At 46.7% G+C, this 26,261-nt stretch overlaps 1 protein-coding gene and 2 non-coding genes across 8 annotated transcripts; 1 reads left to right on the top strand and 2 right to left on the bottom strand.

The window, feature by feature from the left end:
• Window positions 1-9,547: 9,547 nt before the first annotated feature.
• Window positions 9,548-12,709, bottom strand: C33H16orf54 (chromosome 33 C16orf54 homolog). Of its 6 annotated transcripts, none has more exons than XM_070461188.1 (2): window positions 12,530-12,709; window positions 9,548-12,248 (listed from the first exon to the last, which is right to left on the bottom strand). In XM_070461188.1, exon 2 carries the CDS (start codon window positions 11,461-11,463, stop codon window positions 10,807-10,809), a length of 657 nt encoding a protein of 218 aa, XP_070317289.1. In that variant the 5' UTR covers window positions 11,464-12,248; window positions 12,530-12,709; the 3' UTR covers window positions 9,548-10,806. The 6 variants fall into 6 exon arrangements, with proteins under 6 accessions (XP_070317289.1, XP_020740313.2, XP_070317290.1 ...); XM_020884654.2 differs by lacking the exon at window positions 12,530-12,709 and having other exon boundaries at window positions 9,548-11,463; window positions 11,683-12,443; XM_070461189.1 differs by lacking the exon at window positions 12,530-12,709 and having other exon boundaries at window positions 9,548-11,807; window positions 12,027-12,443.
• Window positions 12,710-19,064: 6,355 nt separating this feature from the next.
• On the bottom strand, window positions 19,065-19,137 carry TRNAG-UCC (transfer RNA glycine (anticodon UCC)). The gene has a single exon. It is a non-coding gene; the product is annotated as a tRNA-Gly (tRNA).
• Window positions 19,138-20,559: 1,422 nt separating this feature from the next.
• Window positions 20,560-20,663, top strand: LOC139032923 (U6 spliceosomal RNA). Its single transcript, XR_011485561.1, has one exon. It is a non-coding gene; the product is annotated as a U6 spliceosomal RNA (small nuclear RNA).
• Window positions 20,664-26,261: the final 5,598 nt, after the last annotated feature.

Below are 26,261 nucleotides of genomic sequence, written 5' to 3'. Positions count from 1 at the left end.
TGGCTCTGGGAAGAACGAGAGCATGAAGGGCCCCAAGGGTGAAGGTGGTCCCCAGGGTGCTTCCTTCTGGAAGGGCTTCAGTCTGGAGTCAACTATCCCCTCCCAGAATCTACTCTCTTCTCCACCCTTTGCCAGTAGGAAAGAAAAACAGCACCCATAGAGGCTCCTTCTTCAGGGGGAGATTGGGGGTCCCAGTCTGTCTTGAGGGATCTATTCTACCCCTCTGCCCCCTTTAAAACCCTGGAGACCAGTGATGGGAAAAGAGCAGATCAAGAAAACATCAAGCTCACCCCAGATGGGAAAGCTCCAGACAGGCCAATACCTTCATCTTTCAAGCATCAGATGTGTGCTGAGAGCCTGCCATGGCTAGGCTCTGAGCACACAGTGGAGATTCATCTAGCAAAGATGCCGGGCAGAAGTGGCTGCTGCCTTGGCTGATGTCCTGAACTAAAGGGGCTATTCTCACAGGACACGAACCAGAGATGCCACCTGGGCTACACCTATGCTGCAATACACACCTCCACCCCAAAGCCCTCCTGTCCTGCCTCCAGAGAAACAAGGACAGTCTCCGCTAGGTAGCCTTTCCCGCTCCAGGGATCTTAGATCTTCGAGGACCAGCTCCTCCGACCTGCAGGGGGATAACTGAACCCTTTTGGAACTGGGTGTCAGGACAGAAATGGGGACCCAAGATGAGCAGGGAACTGAAAGGCAAAACCCTTGGGCTCAAGAGGGAGTCAGAGTCTAGCAGAGGCAGAAGGGAGACGTGTACCAGGAGTCTCAAACTCAAATGCCTCTAGGATCCAAGCACATGAGACAAATGGGGGAGGCTGGAAGAAGACTCAAGGAAGAGAACTGTGGCCAACTGGAGAACGTGGGCGGCACCCACAGCATCCCAATTAAAATAGAAAAAATCAGGCTGCCAGGCTGATTCTCAAGCTCACCCTTGAACAGAAAAATGAACCCAGACCTCCCAACCTGATCCTAAATGCAAGCACTGGGAGGGGATTCCCCCACCTGCCTCGAAGAAAAGGGAGCCTGGGAAGAAAAAAGCAATTCATGCTCTCCTTGCAAGGGTGGATTTCCAGGCAGAGGAGACTGTGTGGGCAAAGGGTCAGAAGTGGGAAATGGCTTGGATTGTTTGGTTAAGATTTGAAGCTGGGATCAGGAGAGGCAAGATGACTAGGAGCTGGGCAGCATCCAGACCACAAAATGGTAGGTCAGAGGACTTGGACTCTGTCCCGAGAACAATCAGATTGAAGCTGGAAAATGAGATAAGCATATTTGCAGGAAGATCTATTTGAGGGGGCCAGAGTGACTGTAGGCAGGCCAAGGGAAGGCTGATACCACTACTCAAGGGCTTGAATGTGGGTCATGGCAGGTGGTTAGCAAGAAGGGAGGGCAAGTCGGTGAAACAGTATCTGCAAAGGTTCAGAGGGCAGATGGAGCCTGATGGGTTCAGGGCCAGAGGAAAACTGGGTGTGGCCGTGAGGGTGAGGAGACAGGTGTGAATGGCTGAAGTCTCACATCTCACCTGGTATCTATCTGCTATCTTCCTTCTTCCCTGACAAGCCTGAGACTAGATGACTTCCACAGGCTGCTCCCCATCCAGCATAAAGCCCATGCCCATTAAAGCAAACATATCCATCAAATCAGGTGCAAATCAAGGCAGCATATACTGCATCATCACTGCCGGCGGCTGGGGGAGAAGGGAACGCACATTTATTTAACTGGGGGCCTTTGCTCAGCACGATAGGTCTCATTCTCAGTTCATGCTTATGGAAGTGGGGATGTTAGTATCTCCAATTTGCTCAGGAAACTGAGGCTTTATGAAGTTAAGAATGCCACTCAGGGTCAATAAAGTGGAGGACCAGATTCAAAAATAAGTATTTGTTGAAAGCCTACTCTGTGCCAGGCAGTATCCTAGACGCTGGATATACAACAATGAGGAAACCAGGTGAAATGACCAAGTGAAAAACCCTGGTCTCAGGGAGTTTATATTCTAGTGGGGGGGCTCTGTGTGTGGGCGGGGCGGGGTAGGGGACTAAATAGACAATGGAGTGGCGAGCGGAGAATAGATAATGAAAAAAATACCTAAGAATACCGCCAAATACCCTTACGGCCACCAGAGGGCACTGCAGTCACAGCACCGTCCATTCCGCTCTGATTCCATCTTCCTTTCAGATTTCAAAGATCCTAGGCTAAGAGGCTATGAATAATGTGCAGCATCTGCCCAAGAAGAAAAGCTGAGGAGAGGTGTGCGCCAGGCATGTCTTCCACCCACTTTTCCAGCTTAATCCCCTCATCAGATCCCCCTCCAACTGCTTTGGGTATCTCAGTGACTTCAAGACCCTGTGTACTCCAGAGACCCCCAAGACTCATTCAACTCACCAAACTTCCCATGCTCTACACCTGCCCCACCCCGTTCTGCTAACACTTACTCACCTGCCCAGGGCCCTTCCATCCACCCACCCCCCTTCCATGCATCCATTTCCCGTCCCACCCCTCCACCCAACCCAACTACTGGAACACTATGTGTGCAGGGTCAGGGAAGACAAGAGATCGAACTAGGTTGGCAGAGCCAGTGAACTCAGTGGGCATGAGCTTTAGTGAGTCAAGGCCACAGAAAGCTGAAAGGATTTTAAAACGGCAAGACATTATTGGCAAACCAAACTGTATCTGAAAACAATTCAACTTTGGATCTTTAAAAAATCCCACTGTGCTATTATGTGGTGTGGACACATATATTAATTTATTGCTAGCCCTTCAAGACAGTAGGTAAAATTCCATAAATGTTTCAACATCTCAGTACATCATTCCAATAACTTCCTGAGGAATAGAACATTTTGGCAGTTACTCAGTAACTGCTTTTAAAAGCTGCTTTCTGAGGCCCTAAGTAACTCAGCTTGTAAAACCAAACTACAAAGATCTGAAGAGAATCTGACCGTGAGGCTCTAAATATCTCCATTGATCTCTGTGCACAGTAGATTTACTCCAGGTAACGTGGGCTTTATTTCAGGTAGGTAGTGCTCTTTGGATCCCTGGATCTAGTACAGCGCACTCAGGGAATGATCAGAGGCAAAGATCCTCTTATGTACCTCTAGTTTGGTGGGTCACTGGGTAACCTATTTCTTCTTCCAGCTCTTGAGCTAAAATTTTCAAAAGATTTAGCACCAGCAAAGATCTATCTCATAAACCTCTTGCTTCTTAATATTTGGCTGCTTATTAACCAAAGAAAAGATTCTTTTGGAATACTACATCAGTATATAAAGAACAATGCTGAAACGTCCCTGGTGGTCCAGTGGTTAAGAATCCAACTGCCAATGCAGGGGACATGGGTTTGATCCCTTGTCCGGGAAGATTCCACATGCTGTGGGGCAACTGAGCCCGTACTCCACAACTACTGAGTCTGCGCTCTAGAACCCATGCTCTGCAACAAGAGAAACCACTGAAATGAGAAACCTGAACGTGGCAATTAGAGAAAGCCCTCGCAGTAACGAAGACCCATCGTAGCCAGAAATAAACAAGGAAAGAACAATGTTGATTTCTTAAAGGCTGGATAAAAATCATGCTTCCCACATTAAAATAAAACAAAAGACAATTTTAAAGCCCCTTAACTGTAATCTCACCAAGAACCAAAAATATCTATTTTATTTTTTGCATGATTTGCTTTGTTTTCTCAGAATATTAGGAGAATTCATTGAGCTTTGGCAGCTTTTGAGGTAAAGGATTGCACTAAAGTTATTTTTGTATTATTGGTATAGTAATTATCCAAATGGATGGAAGATTTCAAGGGCCAGACCAAGTCTTGCATTTTTAAATGCCAATCTAATTCCAAAGGATGACAAGTCCATTGGGGGAAAGGCAGAAGACGCAAAAGAACTCTTTTTGTGACCTATCTGAGGCAACAGTTCTGTGATGCTCTGGATACAATAATTAAAATAGAACCAAAAAAATCCATAATCTTTTCTGACAGTTCATTTATCCTCTCCTGTCATTTTCACTTATTACTGCTTTCGAGATGTGGTGAATTTCACCTTGCTGAGCGCTACATAATTTTGTAATCTGTAATTATACAGATGAATCTATATAATTCTTCTGTTGTTTATTCAGTCACTAAATTATGTCCGACTCTTTGCTATTCCATGAACTGCAATAAACCAGGCTTCCCTGTCCTTTACTACCTCCTTCAGTTTGCTCAAATTCATGTCCACTGAGTGATGCCATCTAACCATTTCATCCTCTGTCACCCCCTTCTCTTGCCCTCAGTCTTTCCCAGCATAAGGGTCTTTTCTAATGAGTCGGCTCTTCGCATCAGGTGGCCAAAGTATTGGAGCTTCAGCCTCAGCATCAGTCTTTCCAATGAGTATTTAGGGTTGAATGCCTTTAGGATTTGACTGGTTTGATCAGCTCGCAGTCCAAGGGACTCTCAAGAGTCTTCTCCAGCACCACAGTTCAAAAGCATCAATTCTTTGGCACTCAGCCTTCTTTATGTCTATGGTCTCACATCCCTACATGACTACTGGAAAAACCATAGCTTTGAACTATATAAACCTTTGTCAGAAAAGTGATGTCTCTGCTTTTAAAATGCTGTCTAGGTTTGTCATAGCTTTTCTTCCAAGGAGAAATCATCTTTTAATTTCATGGCTGCAGTCACTGTCTGTAGTAATTTTGGAGCCCAAGAAAATAAAGTTTGTCATTGTTTGCCCATCTATTTGCCATGAAGTGATGGGACCAGATGCCATGATCTTAGTTTTTTGAATGTTGAGTTTTAAGCCAGCATTTTCACTCTCCTCTTTCACCTTCATCAAGAGGCTCTTTAGTTCCTCTTTGCTTTCTGCCATTTAAGAGGTGTCATCTGCATATCTGAGGTCATTGATATTTCTCCAGGTAATCTTCATTTCAGTTTGTGAATCATCCAGCCGGGCATTTCGCATCATGTACTTTGCATATAAGTTAAATAAACAGGGTGGCAATGTACAGGCTTGACATACTCCTTTCCCAATTTTGAACCAGTTCTTTGTTCCATGTCTGGCTTTGTTTCTTCTTGTCCTGCATACAGGTTTCTCAGGAGGCAGGTAAGGTGGTCTGGTATTCCCATCTCTTTAAGAATTTCCCACAGCTTGTTGTGACACAGTCAAAGGCTTTAACATAGTCAATGAAGCAAAAGTAGATAATTTTTGGAATTCCTTTGCTTTTTCTAAGATCCAGCCAGGTCTTAGTTGTGGCACACAGAATCTCCCATCTTCGTTGTACCATGTGGGATCTAGCTCCCCAACCAGGGATCGAACTCGGGCCCTCTGCATGGGCAGCACAGAGTCTTAGCCACCGGACTACCAGGGAAGCCCCTAGGTAAGTACTAAATGAATTGACGCTTCATCTCTTAACGTTTCTTACCTGTTTTCCATTTCTTTCCTCTACATCCTGAGAGATGTTTAAAAACCTTTTCTGCCCATACATTCTTTTGATTAACTTTTTCATTTGGGCAATCAAATTTGCAATTTCCAAATTATATTATAATTTATAATTTTCAATTACAAAAGACATTGTGATGCACTGTCTTCCTAGAAGCCTCTGCTGGTTTCATGGTGTATTATCTTATTTGTTTCTGAAACCATTTGCATCAGATTGGGACTTGAACCCAGCCAAAACCCAGTTTGGGACTTGAATCCACAATTTTTTAATTAGAATCACTCACCCAGTGTCTGGGCTTACTGGGGGTCAGGTTCTTTGTGTCTCAGTACAGAAGGAATTCAGCGAGAGGCAAAGTGATAGCAAGAAGTAGATTTATTAATATAGACGGTTTTAAGAGATGCAAGTGGGCAGGTGAGGGAGCTCTGCCCTGAGGATTGAGTGGGAGACAATTTCTAATGAAAAGGGGGGAGGGGAGAAGACCGCCTTCTTCAGGTAGATGGAGATGCAGATGTTAGGCATACATATCAGGCAGAAAAGTGTCTGACCCTATGAGGTCAAATAGGATTATCTTGTTAGTAGAAGAATGGTGACATTTCTTCCCTCTAGTAGCCTGGGGCATATCTTATGGGTTTGCTTATGGTTTTATAATTAAGCAAGCTTGCTTCATTGAATAATGTTCAATAGCTTTCTTGCCGCTGCTGCTGCCGCTAAATCACTTCAGTCGTGTCCGACTCTGTGCGACCCCATAGACGGCAGCCCACCAGGCTCCTCTGTTCCTGGGATTCTCCAGGCAAGAACACTGGAGTGGGTTGCCATTTCCTTCTCCCAGTAGCTTTCTTGAGCTATCGTTAACTTACAATGCCCTCCCAAAATTTCCTAGGGTTTCTTCTGTATAGTCCCCTGTTGGGACTTCTACAACTACTTGTTTAACTATCCAATTCTATCCCTATCATTTCCTCCAGGGTTAGTTGTTTTATCTCTTCATCTTAATCCTTTTTTGGTGCCCCTGATAATCAGCAAGAGGTGGCACATGTGGTTCTACCTGGTAGCTGTGTCTAGCTCCCCAGTGGGCCTTTCCCTGGACAGGTTGCAAGCTCTATGTGCAGGTGCGTTAATTGATTAAAATGCGTCACTTAGATCTGAGAGGTTGGTTCCCCTCCCCACCCCACCCCAGGTGACATTTGGCAATGCCTGCAGACATCTCTTCACAACTAGAGTTGCTGCAAAATATTCCACAGTGTACAGGAACATGAAATGTTATCTGACCCAGGGACTTCCCTGGTGATCCAATGGCTAAGACTCCTCGCTCCCAATGCAGTGGACTCGCCTTCGATCCCTGGTCAGGCAACTAGATCCCCCATGACATGTGGTGTGGCCAAAAAATAAAAAGATAGGGAATCAAAATATCTAAGATGCTCACAGGAGACTGAGTAGTGTCCTTTGATTAACATATGCAGATCTTGGTTTGGGGGAAAGCAGTTTCTGGAGAATGCCGGAAGTGTATAGAAGCCTGCTAGGACAGACGGGTCCTTCCAGAAGTTTAGCTGTGAAGATTTGACCTTGGTTATAGAGGAAATCGGCTGTTTGTTTGTTTTTGGTGATATTGTGAATGGTATTAATCTGACAAGCACATGCCTGCCGTGAAACATCTAGAAATGCTGCATAAAATCAAGCAAACATCCTTTACAAAGCACAGCCGAGGTTCAAGAAACTAAGGGGAATCCCCGGAGCCTCACACAAAGAGGAAATCGAAAACCAAAGGTGGGGGAGCTCATGGACAGTTGGCAAAAAGAAGGAGTTTGGGTTTTACCTCCACCTATATTTTGGAGAAGAAGATTTACCTGGGGCACTGAAAACTGAGACTCTAATATTCAGCTCAGTCCCTTAAAGGGTGACACTCTCAGTGAAAAATGCAGACTAGGAAAAAAAAAAAAAAAAAAAAACCCAGGGAGTACAAAAGAACCTGATGGGTCACACCCTGAGAACTGGTGGCAATGGAAAGGCTCCCATGAGAGTTCATAAGCAAAGATGTGCCTTCGTTTAAATTTGGGGTTCAAATTTATATGATTTATATAGTCTTGGAAGCCCAAATAAAAATGAACAAATAATGTGGTCCAGGCTTGGTGATTCCCCTGAAGCATCCTTGGCTGGAGCAAACACAGAAGCTCTCTAAAGAGACACCCTGGAGCTGGTCACATGGATTTCCATGGATAAGGCCCTGCTGGAGCTGAGTTCATAGCCCCAACTTAGAAAACATAAGAGGAAGCCAGCTGTCATGAATGAGAGTGAGCAGACACTCTAGAACTTGACTCAAGACTGCAGTTTTTAGGTAAAGGACCATTCAGGAAGTATGCTTTATTTTTATGGTTTTGTACATTTGTTTTTAATTCTTGGCCATGTAGCATGTGGGATCTTAGTTCCCTGACTAGGAATCGAACCCACATTCCTTGCACTGGAAGCACAGAGTCTTAACCACTGGATCACCAGGGAAGTCCTGAAGAAGTACATTTTATTTTTTATTTTTTTTAAGAAGTATATTTTAAATGCTGAAAGGCGTAAAGGAAGGACTCAGCATGAGAAAGTAACAAAACAGTGTTAAAAATGAAGAGAGGTTCAAAATAAAGAGGAGAAAGGACTTCCCTGGTGGTCCAATGGTTAAGACTTCAGGTTTCAAAAAAAAAAAAAGACTTCAGGTTTCCATTGCAGGGGACATGAGGTTTATCCCTGGTTGGGGAACAAGGATCCCATGTGCCATGGAGCACAGCCAAAAAAAAGGAAAAAGAGAAAGAGTAAAATGAGTGCATCTATTAATCCATCTATTTATACAGTCATTCCCCTTTCCCTTTCTTTGGGCTTCTGCTATATTTTAGATATTTTAGATCCTGTTCTGGGTCTGGGGACATAAAGGAGATTTTGGGGACAGCAAGTTGGACTCTGCCTCAGGGAGATGACATTCATCCACATGTGAGTGTACAGACCATCTTTCATTTTATTGTATCCTTAGACGTCACAGCTAGGAAAGCTCCAATAGAGCATTGGTTTAACTTTCAACTCTCTCTGTATCATGAGAAAGAATGTGAGGCCCAGTAATACAAAAATTACTTTTCTCCAAGTGAGTGGGTGATAGAACCAGATCGGAGCACTGGGGCCTTGTCCGTCCGCTGAGCTCTTGGTGCACAGGCATCTAAGCTTTGAGCTCTCCTTTCCCTGGGACCGTTCACACCCCGTGGGCGGAGTCCCCACAACAGAGTCTGGTTAGCTGATGGTGACAAGGAGAAGTAACACTGTTAGTCAACTGTGAGTGACAGAGACAGGACTGATCTTGTATCACTAGTGTCTTCCGGTCTTATCTCACCTCCCTCCACCCCCAGCTGCTAGAGAGACCCAGAGCTCCCTGAGGGCGGGGTCAGGTCTGATTTCTCCACCCCCTGGGCCAGGCTGGGAGGAACACAGAGGGGATGAGTGTGAGGTGGGAGAAAAGGGGAGGGTCCCTCAGCCTCGTGTGGGAGGGGAGGTGGGTGTGTTGGTTCCCTGACTGCTGCTCCAACTTCTGACATCCAAGCAATGAGAAGGGAGGCTCCCAGGCCCTCCTGGCAGGAAGAGCAGAGTGTTGGCCTCTACCCCCCAGCATTTCTTGGGTGTGGATGAACTTGGGGGAGGGACTCCTGGCCGGCATTAAGTCGCACAGGATGGCTCCTCCCAGGGCAGGTCATCTGGGGGCAGGTTTCAGGATGCGCTAGAGTCTCTGCCACTTTTCTAACACTGCTGACGGTGCTTCCCTGGTGGTTCAGCAGTAAAGGACCCACCTGCCAACGCAGGATTGATCCCTGGGTAGATCCCCCTGGAGAAGGAAATGGCAAGAGTTTTCCAGTACTCTTACCTGGGAAATCCCATGGACAGAGGGCTACAGTCCATGGGGTCACGAAGAGTCGGACAGGATTTATCAACTCAACAACAACACTGTTGATCCTTTTAACAAAAAAAGGGCAAATCTCTAGGTCAATGCCTCCAGCAGAAAATCAAGTCTACGTAGAACTTGATATCTTTGTTTACATTGTATTTATTTCCATGTTTAACCTTCTATTTCTGGCCAGTGGTACTTGGTTTTCCATTTACAGAAATGATACACAACAGATTCCTTGTAAAATAAATTTATTAAGCAAACAGTAAACCATGTGTAAAGAAAAATATAAAGTACAGGTGGTCAACTGATACGGCAGAAATCCTAACATTCAGGACTGAGGTTTGAGAAGTCAGATCCCAGGGAATGGAAATTCCTTCGCCTGCCCCCACCCCACCCCCAACTCCTGGCTCCATGCCCAAAGGGGAGGTCAGCTGATACAGATATGGGGGCTCCATTTTTGTGGGGTGGAGCATTATAAGTAAGCCTGTCTTGGGGCAGCTCTAGCTAGCGAACTGGGAGGAAAGATGGCCAGGGACGCGGTTTTAGGAGCTGCCTTGCTCCAAAAGAGTGTTCCTTCTGCATTGGATCAAACTCAGATCTCCGTGGATCAGGCTTCCCCCCATGTGGAGGGGTAAGATCCAGAGGGCTAAGATGAGATGGCCTCATGAGGACTTGCTGCCTGCTGGCTTTTTTCAGGCTGTATAGGTCCCACTGCAGGCAAGAGAGGGCCTCCTGCCACCAGCAGGGGGGCAAAGCCACAGTTTGTATCTAATAAGATGTTCTGTTGGATCTTGACCTCTCTGTATGTGTTTTTCTGGTGGGATGATGGGGGCCTGGGAAGCTGAATTCCTGTCTCTCCTGCTAGTGGCTGACACCCGTCATCACCACAGTCTGTTCTTCGGCATCTATGGGAGCCTTCACTCCAGTGTTGGCATCTCAGGTACACGCAGAAGAGAGGTGGAAGCCGCTGTGTTGATGCTATTTCCTTCCTGTCTGTTGCCTTGAGTTAGCCACTCAGTTGTGTCTAACCCTTAGCAACCACATGGACTGTAGCTCGCCAGGCTTTTCTATCCATGGGATTTCCCAGGCAAGGATGCTGGAGTCGGTTGTCATCTCCTTCTGCAGGGGTTCTTCCTGACCCAGGGATCGAACCTGGGTCTTCCACATCACAGGCAGATTTTTTTACTGCCTGAGTCACCAGAGACAGCCCCAAATTCAGTTCTCTGCACCACAGCCCCCAGCAGCTAAGCAAAGACACCACTGAGTTCCTGCCAAAGCACAGGCTCTGTCCACATCCAGGCCTCCCAGGCCCAGAGCCAGGGGAACCGAAATCCACAAGTAAAAGGCCTGGGACGGGCATTCCTCAAGATCAAGGAGATCTCAGGTGTCAGCTCAAGTTCTTGGGAGCCTCAGGATCTTAAGATCCCTCTGAGGTTGGGCCTCCCCCCAGGGTCTCTGGAAGGCCAGTCCTCCAGGCAGGCCCTGGGGATTCAGAAACCCACACTGCTTCGGCCTTCACGCCTCCAGAATGCTGAGATCTGCTCCAGGGTGACCCGAGGCTGCAGGCCCCACTCAAGATCGGGGCTTCCTGGCCGCACCCTCCGGGCCTGGGGGCTCCCGGGATATGCGCTGGCCTCTGGCCTCTGTTCAGGCTCAGCCCAGCTCACCAGGCCTGGGGCCTGGGGCCTCTCCTCCCAGACGTGGGGCCCCCAGAAGGTGCTCTGGGTTGGGGCATTGGGTGGGGCCTGGGGGACCGGGCTGCTGGGGGGGGAGCGTGGGGTTGAGGGAGCGGGTGGGGCTGTCGCTCGTGCCTCCAAGGTGCCCCCCTGGGCGGGCAGGTCTGGGGCCCCGTCCGTCAGCAGGGGGACCTCTGAGCCATACCAGTCCTCAGAGCGCTCTCGGGGCGTGCCTCTGGGCTCGATCCACAGCTCTCCTCCGGGGCGCCACACGAGGGTGGGTGCGCGGATGCTGGGGTTCGGCTGGAGGGAGCGGCGAAACAGGCGTTCGGCCAACACGGCTGTGGCCAGGAGGAAGACGGCGGCCAGAGCGGCCAGGGCCACCATGATGGGGATGCAGGGTCCGCAGGGCAGCGGGACCCATGAGGAGGCCTCCGTCTGCCCCGAGGGCGGCGCTGGGGTTGGAGGCATCTGAGGAGACAGCGGTCAGGAGAGGAAGCGCCTGAGACAAGGTTGATACCACCAGGAGAGACAGAGGGGGGCCTCAGGGGTGTGACCACGGGGAGGAGAGAGACAGAGGGGAGCCGGGCTCCCAGACATCTGGGTGAGAAACAGACCCACGCAGAAAGAGGAGCCCGGAGTCCCAGAAAGGGCGGGAAGGAGCCAGATGGCCAGAGAGACAGGGCCCACCTGGGTCTGCAGCTAGGCCCTTCCTTGAAGCTGTATTTTCCTCCCAGACTCCAGGGTGCCCCAGATAAAACTCAAACAGCCCTGAGGGCTCCTCTCCTCCCGTCTCAGCCCCCCTCAGGTCTTGCCTGGAAGAGGAAGTGCGGGGTGAGGAAGTGAGACCTATCCCAGCCCTGCCCGGGTGTGGGCCCGGCCGGCACCCTGGGTGCTCCTTGGCCTTCACAACTCTGCTTGGAGCTGGTCTTGCTCTTTGCAGGCTCCCCTGGGTTTGCCACCTCCACCGCCGTCCCCGCCTCTCCGGCTTTGCCCAGTCTTGCCCGACCCCCGTCTTGTTTGTCTCTGCTCACCTCCTGGCGGACCCTCTGGTCCCCCACCTTCAGGGGCCTCCTGCGCTCCTCACCTCAGGCAGTGGGTCCCGGGCTCTGACTCTCCGTCGGAGCCGCTCTTCCCTGTGTGAGCAGAGGGTGCTGGACAGTTGCCTCACATGAGGGCGGAAGGGAGGGCACCACCTGTTGCTGGGCAACTGTGCCCTGGATCCCACAGCCCCTGCCGAGCGTTTCCCAGGCAACCTGCGGGGGGATGTGGTCACTGCGGCGGGGAGGCGTTTCCTGGCAAGGGGTGGGGCCGGAATGGGCAGTAGCTCTGCCGAACTCCGTGTCACCCCATAGCCAGCCCCCAGACCTCAGAACACGTACGCGGAAGCCAAGAAAGAGACCCAGAACCCATCCTGACCACCAAGGTGGCCCCTTCTACTTGCTCCCAGGTGGCCGCGGGGGCCCTGCGCCGCCCACTGGGCCCTCCCCCAATCCCGTTTTTGCCATCTGCCCCTACCCCTTCCTGCTTGCCCCACCTTCTCCGTGTTTTTCATGAGCATGTATCTCCTTTTCTTCAGACCATTTAGCCCCAATTTCCGTTGGAAAATAGCTATGAGGTGAGGCTCAGGTAGCAAAAATGCCAGGCTTCTGGGAAGGATCCAGGTTAAAAAACGTGCTTAGGCCTGTCTCCAAAATCACTGTGGATGGTGACTGCAGCCATGAAATAAAAAGATGCTTGCCAAAATAAAAAAGACGCTTGCTTCTATGACAAACCTAGATAGCATATTAAAAAGCAGAGACGTCATTTTGCTGATAAATGTCCGTATATGCAAAACTATGTTTTTTCCAGTAGTCAGGTAGGGATGTGAGACCATAGACCATAAAGAAGGCTGACTGCCAAAGAATTGATGCTTTCAAACTATGGTGCTGGAGAAGACTCTTGAGAGTCCCTTGGCCTGCAAGGAGATCGAGCCGGTCAATCCTAAAGGAAATCAGCCCTGAATATTCACTGAAGGACTGATGCTGAAGCTGAAGCTCCAGTACTTTGGCCACCTGATGCGAAGAGCTGACTCACCGGGAAAGACTGAAGGCAGGAGGAGAAGGGGGTGACAGAGGATGAGATGGTTGGGTGCATCTCCAACTTAAAGGACATGAGTTTGAGCAAACTCCAGGAGATTGTGAAGGACAAGGAAGCCTGGCATGCTGCAGTCCATGGGGTCGCAAAGAGTCCGACATGACTGAGCAACTGAGCAATAACCAGCAAGACTGTGAACATTTGCCATCTTGGCTCCTTTCTCTTAGCATTGAGAGTCAAGAAGAGCATCATCAGTTCCTGGACTTTGAGCCTTTCACAGATTGTCTAGTTAGACTCCCTCACTGACAGAGGACAGATAAGCCCTAAACAAGTTACATCTTGTGCCCTAAGTCTTACACCTCATGTCCATTGGAGGACGGGGGGATTTATAGATATAAATCCCTTCTCTGGCCAGCAACCTGTATACAGCACAACACTTCCTAGGAATACATATTTCATTTTGCAAAATGACAGTCATTTAATGTGAAGGGCTACCAAAAATATGTTGAAATGTTAGTGTATTACAAAGATGGTCACAAAGGCAGCCTGACTCAGACTGCTTTGCCCTTGTGGTTTTGAGGGAAGGGCCAGAAGGAGTACAAAATGCGGCAGGGATGAGAGTAGGAGGAAAGAGAGTCCCAAGGCTCTGTGCCTTAATACCTGCGTGAAACCCAATGAGATTAGAATTGGATGAGTTTATAAACCTTAAAATAAAACCTGAACTTAATGCCACTGAATTGGATATGTACAAATGATTAAGATGGTAAATTTTATGTTACATGTATTCATGGCATTAAAAAGGTTTTCTTTTTAAAATAAATTCCAAGTAAATAAAATCTGAAAATTGTTTTATCTGTTTTCTTATAAATAATCTGTCTTAAAAATAATTAAAGCACTAGGAGTTGTTGTTATTTAGTCGTTAAGTTGTGTTCGACTCTTTTGCGACTTCATGGACTGTAACCTACCACCCTCCTCTGTCCATGGAATTCTCCCAGCAAGAATACTAGAGTGAGTTGCCATTTCCTCCTCCAGGGCATCTTCCCAGACCCACCCAGGGACTGAACCTACATCTCCTGCGTTGGCAGGTGGATTGTTTACCACTAAGCCACCCGGGAAGCCCACTAGAAGGGTAAACATTATTAAAAACCAGAAAGACCAGGTATGTTTTTGTTTGTTTATTTGTTCTCAGGGTATCAAACTGGCTGTTTTAATTCTTAACTGTTTTTCATCACTTACAGAAAGGCTTAACTTTTTTTTAACTGGTTCCTCAAGAAATTAAATATAGAATTACCATATGTCCAGCAATTTTATGTCTACATATGTGCACAAGAATTGAAAGCAGGGGCTTTCCTGGTGGTCTGGTGGCTAAGATTCTTTGTTCCCAATGCAGGGGGCCCAGGTTCAATCCCTGGTCAGGGAACTAGATCTCACATGCCACAACTAAGACCTGGGACAGCCAAGTAAATAAATATTTTAAAAAATAATAGTAAATTTAAAAAAAAGAATTAAAAGCAGAAACTCAAAACACATTTTCACACTACTGCTTATAGCAGCATTATTCACAATAGCTAAAAGACAGAAATAACTTGAATGAATTCACAGGTCTATTGATGGATGAATGGATAAACAAAATGTTTATATTAAAAATATTGTTTATATTATATGTAACATTATTTAGGCCTAAAATGGAAGGATCTTTTGAAACATACTACAACATGGATGAACCTTGAAAACATTATGCCAAGTGAAATGAGCCAGACACAAAAGGACAAATACTATATGATTCCACTCATGTGAGACCCTTAGGGTAGTCAAACTTCGATAAATAGAAGGAACCCTGGTGGTTGCCAGGGGCTGGGAGGAGGGGGAATGAAGAGTTTGTGTTTAATGGGTCTAGAATTTCAGTTTGAGGAGATGAAAAAGTTCTGCGGATTGAGGATGGTGATGTTTGCACAGCAATACGATTGTCCTTGATGCTACTGCACTGTACGCTTAAAAACTGTTAAAATGGGGACTCCCCTGGCAGTCCAGTGGCTAGGAGTTGGTGCTTCCACTGCAAGTGGCACAGGTTTGATCCCTGGCCAGGGAATTAAGATCCCTCGTAAACTGTGTAATACAGCAAATAAATAAATACATAAAGTTTCCAGCCACTGATATTAAAACAAACAAACAAAAAAGGGACTTCCCTAGTGGTCCAATGCAGACTCTGTTCTCCCAATGCAGGAGGCCCCAACTCAATCCCTGGTCGGGGAACTAGATCCTGCATGCCGCAATGAAGATAGAAGATTCTGCATGCTATGACCTGCTAAATAAATATTTAACAAAAAACAAAAATGGTTCTCTGCAGCCCTAACCAGAAGCCCCAGCTGGAGGTAATTGGACCTGATGGATTTCGAAGGAGCAATCAGTTGAGCTGAGTATGTGTGGGGCTCCTGCCTATGTGGTGGCTTTTGTGAGTCCTATTTTTCTGCCATGGTGCCCCTAAGAAAGTCAATGAGGTATATACCAGTCTGCGGCTTTCAGTGGCCAATACCTGAACCTACATCTTCTGATGCATTACAGCCCACCAGATGGTTCCAGGAGAAAGGAAGGCTGAAAAGGCTCCCACAACTTTCCCCAACTCTTGTGTGTACTGAGCCTGACCATACTTTGCCTTATTCTGGTGAAGATGGACTCTCTTAAGAAAACATCAAACTTCATGTCCTTTACAACATACCTGGCCACCACTGCCCCGTTCACAGAAAGGAATACTAACTCTATGGGTCATCAGTCACCTGAGATCCAACTGGAGGACTCACTTGGATCCTGGTTCTAGAACACTCCTCCATCCAAGTTCATCCATCCTCCAGCTCTCCCATCCCGATGCCAAGGGGTAGCAAATGGATCTCGGATACATCACTTCACCGCTCACTGCTGCACTGTCTCCATAGAGCAGCACTGGGTGGTCAAAGTTTATTTATTTATCATTGTTTCTATTGAGCTATACAATTCACATATGGTAAATTTCACCCTTTTCAAGCATACAATTCAGTGGTGTTTAGGGTATTCACAAAACTGTGCAACCACCGCCATCTAATTTCAGAACATTTCATCACCCCAGGAGGAAACCCTCTACCCACTCCCCGTTCCCTCCTTCCCCCAGTCTCTGGCAATCACTATCTGCTTTCTCTCTGTATGAATTTGTCTGTTGTGGATATTTCACATAAGCACAGTCATACAATTTGTGACCTTTTGTGTCTTGCCTCTTTCATATCACATACTCTTTTCAAAGTTTGTCCATAGTATTGCATGAATCAATGCTTCCTTCCTTTTTTATAGCTGAATAAATAATATTCCAGCATAGAATATTTAGGTTTTTTCTTCTATCTGAAAGTAGAGCATTCCTATGAAGCATTTCGTAAACTGAAATGGCATAAAATAAGGAAGTCATTATTCCAGGATGTATCTTGCTAATGAATGCACAAAATAAACAGAGAGAAAGCACAGATGCTCACAGACACAATTGAAGACTACGGTGACTGCACGCTGAGATGCTGAGTGTAGTTTCCGGGAAGGAGCGTGACTGTGCCACTCCCAGGCATGGGGTAGGCGCTGCCTTTATAACCACTCACTACAAAAGAGACACAGTATTACTCTCGCCTTTTGCCTTTTACTGTAAAAGCAAAAATCCTCTTCAGATTTCTTCAGGCTAGTGAAAACAGGTACTAACGTAGGTCTTTCATAAAAGCGAAGCGGTGTAAAGTGAACTTTCAAGAAAGGTGGGGGATATCTGTATCACTTTTTGTTCATCCCTTCCTCGGCTATTACATGGTTTCCACTCTGGCTATTACGAGTAGAGCTGCTAGAAACATTCAGGTCCAGGTTTTTGTGTGGACATATGTTTTCAGTTTCTCTCCTGTATATATCTAGGAGTAGAATTTCTCAGTCATATGGTAATTCTATGTGTAACTGTTTGAGGAACTGCGGGTGACCAAATTTACAACTGCTGAGTTCATCCACTTCTCCTTACTTTCTGCTCAGAACTCATGTTCCTCCGGCAATGACAATTCCACACCTTCCCCATCCACATTGCGGAGGACCTCAGTGAACCTGGCTCCTGGGCGAAATGTGGAGGCTACCAACCTCAGGCTAGAAGGGCATCATCAGCAGGCATTGGGGGAGACAACCGCGCTCTCGTCCTGCCATGCTTATCCCACCCATCCTGGTTGAAGCCCAAAGACTCCTTCTTAAATAATGTTACTGCAACCAGAGTTCTGGTTTCATGCTTCAAGTGGCCTTCATTGGCAGGCGGGTTCTTTACCACTGAACCACCAGGGAATTACTTGATCTTCCCATCTTAATTGGAGAAGGAAATGGCAAACTACTCCAGTATTCTTGTGTGGAAAATCCCATGGACAGAGGAGCCTGGTGGGCCATAGTCCGTGGGATCGCAAGAGTCAGACATGACTTAGAGACTAAACCACCACCACCCATCTTAATGGTTCTGAGGGACTTGGCAATCTTCTTCATTCGTGTCTGAATTTCCATTTTTCACAAATCCTCAACTTGAAGGGCTGTTGTGATAATACTAGATATGTTACATAAAGAGTCACATTCAGAACTTTGGTCCTCTTCCAGCTTGATGAAACATTACTTCTCATCTTATCTTTCAGGACCCTGAAGAATCTGCCTCTTCACATTAGGGACCACCTTAAACCTTGCTACCATTAAGGATCGCTTACACTGACCATCAGATTCCCCAAGCTCTGAGCCTCCCCTTTCTCTCACTCCACCCACTGGTCCACCTTATTGACATTTCTGTTTCCTGGTGCCCACGTCCAGAAATCCATCCCTGACTACCCGCCCTCCCTGACCTCACTCTGCTTCCTCTATAAGCTTGACATCATTGTGAATTGCTTCAAGCCCCTCTCCTTCCAGCCCTTGCCAGCCTTTCCCCTTGAACTAATACAACCACCTGTCCTTTGTCCTATTGGAGAAAATCACACAACCCATCACAGTCAGTGCGCCTAGTCACCCTTTAACATGGATCTGGGCAGCCCTCTCTCCCCTCTGGACAGTGGCTCTTCCAAATCTTCCACTGCTTCCCTAGGGTCCTGCCCAATGCCACCAACCCTCCATCAGCCAATAATCTCTTCCTCTCCCCCATGAAGAAAGCTGAGGATTTTGCCAGGAGCCCCAGCTCTCTTCATTGTTGATTCTCAGCTTCCCAGAGTGGAGTTGGCCCCCTTTGCCCCTTATCCCCACCCCAGCAAGGATGGATTAGTCATCATAAATATCATGGTCTGCTCTTGGCTCCATTCACGGCTTGCCTGGGGGGTGGTAATCATCGGCTGCCGCCTGATCTGCTCTGATGCTGTTCACTTGTAATGAAGGTTCTCACTTTGTTTGATGATCCTTTCCCTGCCACTGACCATCCTACCCTGTTCTAATATCTCTATTCCTCCTAAGATACTGCTCCTGGCCATAACTAATTCTGTCTTCTATGTGCCTCACAATTTACTGAGCACATTTTTCTATCTCATTTAATCCTCTTTGAGATTTCCCTGGTGGTCCAGTGGCTAAGACTCTGCATTCCCAATGCAGGGGCCATGGGTTCCATCCCTGGTCAGGGAACTAGATCCCAAGTGCTGCAACTAAGACCTGGTGCAGCCAAAATAATAATAATATCCCTTTGAAGTGGGTCTTTTTCTTTAAAAAAGTATTTATTTATATTGAAGTACAGTTGATTTATGTTTCAGATGTACAATGAAGTGATTCTTTTCTACTATAGCTTATTGCAAGGTAAGTATAAGTCCTGTAAGTAGAGCCTTGTTGTTGATCTATTTTATAATAATAGGGTATATCTGTTAATCTCAAATTCCTAACCTATCTCTCATAATCCTTTCCCCTTTGGTAACCCTACATTTGCTTTCTATATCTGTGAGTCTATTTCTGTTTTGTAAATAAGTTCATTTGTATCTTTTCTTTCTTTTGGCCATCCAATTTTGGAATCTTAGTTCCCTGACCAGGAATTGAACCCATGCCCTCTGCAGTGGAAATGCAGAGTCCTAACCACTGGACCACCAGGGAAGTGCCATCAGTTTTTTAATGAAGCAGATTTTATCCTTCTTTTATTAACGATGGTCCTACTGTTAAGTCACTTCAGTTGTGTCCGACTCTGTGCGACCCCATAGACGGCAGCACACCAGGCTCCCCCATCCCTGGGATTCTCCAGGCAAGAATACTAGAATGGGTTGCCATTTCCTTCTCCAATGCATGAAAGTGAAAAATGAAAGTGAAGTCGCTTAGTCATGTCCGACTCTTAGTGACCCCATGGACTGCAGCCTACCAGGCACCTCCATCCATGGGATTTTCCAGGCAAGAGTACTGGAGTGGGGTGCCATTGCCTTCTCCAATGACGGTCCAGGGAGACTTTAAGTAATTTGCCCAAGATAAGTGGCTGTGCTGGATGGACCTCAGCTGGCTCCTCTCTTTTATGTGATCCTGTCATCGGTGACCACACTTTCCTGGCCACAGGTGAGATCCTTTCCTTCTCTGTCCTCGGCTGAATCTCCATATGTCTGTCCACTATGCTCATTCACCACACTCTGAAGATTATACATTCCTTTATGTTTACCCCTCATAAGGTTGTGAGCCCCTCCAGGTGGGAAACTCCATTTCCATTTTCCAAGTGACCTCAGTAAAAGTTTTTGATCACATGAAGTTCAAGCTCCTTTAGCCTGTGTGTCTGATTAGTTGTGGCTAGTTGACCATTTTGCCTTCACTTACATGAAACGAGTGGACTTGAAAAAAGGATGATACTAGAGAAAACATGCAAGATCTCATGACCTTGGTGCAATAGGGACAAAGCGGAGACATACTAAGTACTGTGGATGCTAATGGGCCTTCCCCAACGGCTCAGCCGTAAAGAATCAGCCTGCAACGCAGGAGACCCAGGATACGCAGGAGACGCCAGAGACTCAGGTTCTATCCCTGGGTTGGGAAGATCCCCTGGGAGAGGGCATGGTAACCCACTCCAGTATTCTTGCCCAGGAAATCTCACAGACACAGGAGCCTGGCGGACTACAGTCCATGGGGTCGCAGAGTCAGACATGATTGAAGCGGCCGAGCACGGGAGCACATGGATGCTAAAATCACTGACTCTCAGCTGGATGTGAGCAGTTGGTCTGCACTGTATTCAGCTGGGAAGGAAAAAAACAAAATCAAGGCATATGTACAGAATGCTGGAAATGTATGATTTAGGCGTATAAATAAAACATGAGGGATAATTAGGAATCTTAGGATTTTCTCATTTCCACTGGATGGAGCCACTCCTTAGAAATGAGACACTGTTGTTTTATTTGTGCACTCTTGATTCGTATAGAAACATTTCCTTGGCACTCACCATGCACCAGGCCATGTTCTGGAGTGAACCCTAAGAGATGAGTACAGTTATCACCCTTTTTTAGGTGAGGAAACAGAAGCAGAGAGAAGTAACATAACTTGCCCCAGATGCTCACTTCAGCAGCACATGTACTAAAATTGTAGGAAAAGAGAGATTAGCAAGGCCCCTGCACAAGGATGCCAAGCAAATTGGTAAAGCATTCCATAATTTTATTATCAACTCTCTACAAATTCTTATCTTCAGAGAAGATAATGTTTTAAGTCTGCATCACAATCACCCTTGTTTACTTGGAGCTTCGGCATCAGTCCTTCCAATGAATATTCAGGGTTGATTTCCTTTAAGATTGACTGGCTTGGTCTCCTTGTTTTACTGTGTATTTTTTTCTGGTCATCTCCCAGAGCTGACTCTCTCCACCCTTAACGTCTTTTGTCTTTAGATGAGGCTGGCGGGGCTGCAGTCACTTTGGTGAGTTACTCAGTTTTTTTCTGACTCTCTCCCATATATACGTGTTACTAAACTTTGATTTTCTCCTGTTTAAAAATATATACATGAGTAACTTGCCCCAGGCACACACCATCTGAGCAGTGGTGGCTGAATGCCAACACTGTGCTCTTCACCAGCACCTCACAGTATCTCTGTCTTAATGCATTTGCAGAACACATCACGCATGAGAGCAGATGACTCTTTGAACCTCATGTGATGTGTCAAGGAAACCAGATCTGCTCCTATTTTTAGATGAATTCTTCCTGACACAAAGCAAGAAGGAGGGCATTGTGGTAGAATGACTCCCACATAGGTAGCAACTTATCCAGCATATATGAGCACTGGCTGATTTACAACTCAGATGGACAGGGATTTCATCCCTTTGAATACTATATTGTCATACTTTCTGGAGAGTGATTATTTTTGTGAAGAGGAGCAAAACAGATTAAAGAAAACATAAAACTAAACAAAGGGAAAAATAAAAAGTTGCAGTGGATAAAGCAATTCAGTAAGAGAAAGCAAAAACAGAGGTTAAAAAAAAAAAGTTACTGTGTAATTATATCTCAATGAAAGGAAGTTAAAACCAGGTTCCCAAGTGACTTTAATTTGAATTGTTCAAGCCAACTTACACAAAATTATTTTGCAGTCTTATGATGCATTTGACAAGATCTCCAGGATCCAAACTCAAGTTAAGCCAAGCTTTAAGATAAAGCTAACTGCAGATAATAAAGATATGGCCTCCTAAACCATCTTTATCTTGAAGATATCAAAAAGGAAGGCCATGTTTTGTGAAATTCTCAAGGGGAAGAATACACATTTACTCAATATATATCATGTGCCAGGTCTATTGCCAAAAGTTGATCTCATTATCTCCAATTTACAAGGGAAGAAACCAAGGCTCAGTAGGTAATGAAAAGAGTGAAAACTGGAATCAGGCTTTAAACCCATGTCTCTTCATAATACAGCAGTCTGTCCACAAATTCTTGGTACATTACTATAGGTTTCTGATTTTGAAAGTGACTAACTCATTTTGTAATATATACTCATATTGAATCATGATGTTGTATAGCTGAAACTAATATAATGTTGTATGTCAATTATATCTCAATTTTTTAAAATTATTAACATTGTACACTTACCTACCTGAATCTGGGTCTCTAGAGCCATTCTAGTTACTGCCCTAGAGGGTCCCAATTCTAGACTTCTAGCCTGACAATTTTAAACAAACAGCATTGTTATACCAAGAAACTCCATAAGAACCTTACCTTTTGACAGAGGTAGACATCATTTTTTTTCAAGTTTTTTTTAACTACATTTCATAACAGGAAGCAACATTTTATATCGTGACCCACTACATATGCAGAGTGTTTAACTGCACTATTTCAATATAAGGACTTCCCTGGTGATCCAGTGATTAAGATTCCATGCTTCTACTGCAGGGGGCGCAGGTTTGATCCCTGGTTGGGAAACTAAGATTCCACAAGCCAATGGCCAAAAAAGCCCCCCCAAAGCCCACAGTATTTAACTTTGTTACATGCTCCGCTCTCTTCTTTTCTTTTCTATTCCTTTCTTAAAATATGCTGGTCCTGAGCTGTTAAATTGATTTCATGGCCCACCAGTGTCTTAAGATCTACAGTTTGAGAAACACTGTACTTTAGGATTTGGCTTGATCTGGAGATTTTTTTTCTCATTTGATAAATGCAGAAATATAGGCTCTCCAGAATGAAGTGAGTTCTTTGAATGTCCACAACTAAGAAGTATTGAATGGAGGACCTCGACACAGAATTCTGCCTTTATACCCAATATTCTTCTGAATACAGAATTTCTCCAGAGGTACTGTAAATGAGAAACTGAAGAACACCCATGTGCCCTCCCTGCAAGAAGAAAGGCTTAGCTACGTGAAGAAACAGAGGGGGAACACTTCCTAGGAGTCTCGCTGCAGCCAAGGCATTTGACAGTCCTTTCTGGAGGACACCTGCTCTGGACCAGGTAAGATGCAGGAGCTGGGATTCAGAGGTGGATTCATAGTCCCTGCTGTGGGAGGGGCTCCCATTTCAGTAGAGAAGTCCACGTAAACAAATAAATTACAGTGCAGGCGAATTAGAACCATAGTAGTGATGGAGGAAATTAAAAGAAATTAAAAGATGATTGCTCCTTGGAAGAAAAACTGTGACAAACTTAGTGTATTAAAAAGTAGATGGAGAAGGAAATGGCAGCCCACTCCAGTATTCTTGCCTGGAAAAGTCCATGGACAGAGGAGCCTGGCGGGCTGCAGTCTATGGGGTTGCAGAGTCAGACATGACTGAGTGACTGAACAACAAATGATGGAGGAAGCACAGCTGGAGGTCAGAGAAAGGAGCTTGATATCAGTTCTGAGCCTGGGAGAAGCGAGCTGAGGAGAGAGGCTGTGGTGGAGGGCTCATGGAGAGGCTGCAGTGGTGGTGGAGGTGGTGATATGGCAGACTGTCTTAAGGGTAGAAGGTACTGGGTGGGCAGAAAGAAGAGAGCATTTTAAGTAGCTGGACCAACATGAGCCAACTGTAGGCCACTGAGGGGCAACGTGTGGGGCATGAAGAACAGTGGGGTAGGGGGTAGAAGCCCCTTTTGCAACTTAGCAGTCACCTTTGCCCATTAGACATTTTTTAATATTAAAAAAGTTTATTTATTTAGTTTATTTAGTTGCAGCATGTAAGATCTTCAATCTTCAATGAGGCATGAGAGATCTTTAGTTGCAACATGCAAACTCTCAGTTGCAGCCTGTAGGAACTAGTTACCTGATTAGGGTTCAAAGCTGGGCTCCCTGCATTGGGAGTTCAGAGCCTTAGCCACTAGAACACTGGGGAAGTCCTGCAAGGAACGCTTTTAAAAGGCAAAACCCTTCAGTGGCTCCCCTCACTCTGGGAAGGAATCCAACCCCCTGACCACATCTCCCTCGCCCTGCACCCTCTGCCCACTGGCTCCTGCCCAGACCTCGCCTCCCACCTGCTTCCCTCGCTTAACCACCAGCCACCGTGCCCTCCCCGCTGTTTCTAAATTCATCCAACCTGCTTCCTGCTCAGGGCTCTGGTATTCATTTTTCCCTCCGCCTGGCCCACTCTTCACACAAATAGCTGTATTTCTCTTGATGACTTCAATCAGGTCTCTTAGCAAATGTTACGGACCAGAGGACCCTCCAAGCCTGAGAAGCAGCCTCCTTATCCCTCTTCATGTTCTCACTCTGATTTGATGGTTTTTTCATAGCACACCTCCTACAGTGATGTAGTTGTTCATTTGACAACACCCATCCACCCCCGCTGGAACGATCCCTGGGTCAGGAAGATCCTCTGGAGGACACCATGGCAACCCACTCCAGTATTCTTTCCTGGAGAATCCCATGGACCGAGGAGCCTGGAGGTCTATGGTCCATAGGTCCCAAAGAGTCAGACACAACTGAATTGACTAAGCACGGATGCATGCGCCCGCTGGAGTGGGATGGGAGCTCTTGAGGGGTGGGGTTTGAATCTCTTCCTCCTTGCTATCTCTCCAACATCTGGGGTGGTGCCTCCAACCTAGAGATGCTCCATAAACATGTGTTGAGTGAGTTGCTTGGCTAAGGGGGTGAAGGAGACGGTGAGAGAGTTGCCTGCAAGAGCAGAAAGCTTGGGAAAGCTTTGGACTTTTGGTCTATAGGACCAGGGCAGGTGTGCCTTTCACTGCTCACAGACTGGGACAGGTAGGCCCCCAGCTGGCACATGGGTTAAATGTGAAAGAGTCCAAAGGGGAGCTAATGAGGTAGAAGCAGAGGGGGGCCTGTTGTCCCACGGCCTCTGCCTCTTCCTTCTGGCTCCTGAGGTGCAGCATCAGAGCAAGCTCTAGAGGTACCTGCATCAGCTACACAGTGGCCTTCCTTGTCTCCAGGACGACAGAGGATGAACCCTGATACCCCTCCCACTGGAGGAAGGGCATCTCCATCACGCTGGAGAGGGCACTTAGGAACTGTTGCCCAGAACCCAGGGACCCGTCTGCAGGCAGAGAGGAGACCCTGGATCACAGCATTGTTGGGGTGGGTGCATGAAAATGAACCTATGACCAGTGTAAGAGACTATTCGGAGGGTCCCAGATGAATTGTGCATGGAAATGTGAGGGCGTTTTCCCAAGGTGTTCCCTTCAGATCTCTTTGAGTTGCCATCTTTGATTTCCAGTATTTTTTTCACAGACTGTGTGATGTGCCCCTATTAAAGAAGAGAGAGATGGGTGATAGTGAGGGGTGAGGGCAGAGTTAGAGAGAGAGTTGGGGAGAGACAAAGATACAAGGAAGGAAGAGAAGAACAGAAGGAAAAAGTCACTGAGAGATGGAACACAAAGAGAAAACCTTGGGATAGGAGATGTCAGGGGAAGATCAAGACATTAAAGGAAGGAGAGAGAATCGGGAAAGAAAGGCAAGTTCAAGGAAGCTGCACTTGCTGGGACAGAAGCTGGGACTTCCCTGGTAGTCCAGTGGCTAAGCCTCTGGTGCTCCCAATGCAGGGGACCTGGGTTCAATCCCTGGTCAGGGAAAGAGATCCCACAATGCCACAAGTAAGACCCAGCACAACCAAATAAACAATAAATATCGAAAGAAAGACAAAAGCAATAAGAGGACAAAATGGCTGGAATGAGATAAAAGTGGTCACCAGGATGTGCTTGTTTTGGACATGCAGAAGGTTGGAAAAGGGAGACCACACAGCTCATCTTTTATTGCCCTCCTAGATCTCAGGAATCTCCCCTCCAGGAGCCCCGCCCTACTTCCGGCTCCCCAGGGTGGGGCTCCTTTGTTTCCTGGGATGAGTCCTCAGCCCCAGATGGTGAGCCTAGAAGGGGGTGAGGTCCTCTGAATGCTGGGCTCCTGGTTATTAATAACTGAGGCTAATGGTTCCAGTCCCTCCCTGGCCTCTGTCCTGACCTGTTGCCTCAGTGGGTGAGAGGGCCAGTCCTGGAGGGATCCCAGAAGAGAAGGGCTGGCAAAGAGAAGAAATCAATGACACCAATCTTGGGAAGTTTCAGACCCACAGGAGGGAGCCATTGCCCTGTGCGGGCTACAGCGCCAGGTCGATTCAGCTATGGTGCCAGGAGTCCTGAGGGCCCAGCACGGCCCCCAGGGGAGGTCCTGTCTGCTTTTACTTCCTCAGCTCCCCATTTGCCCAATGGACTCCCCATTTGCCCTCCCCCAGGGGAGGGGGATCTGCGGGTGTTGCCACAAGTCACTCTTCGCAGAGAGAAAAAGTTTGTGAAGAGGCTGACAGATTGAGGATGGATGGGTGGAAGAAATAGAAAGCACAGCAAAATATTAACCATGATAGGACTTCCC

This window comes from Odocoileus virginianus, chromosome 33 (assembly GCF_023699985.2).
Source record: "Odocoileus virginianus isolate 20LAN1187 ecotype Illinois chromosome 33, Ovbor_1.2, whole genome shotgun sequence".
NCBI lineage: Eukaryota > Metazoa > Chordata > Mammalia > Artiodactyla > Cervidae > Odocoileus > Odocoileus virginianus.
Note: the sequence above shows the minus strand (reverse complement) of the source record. Positions and strands in the feature narration are given on the sequence as shown.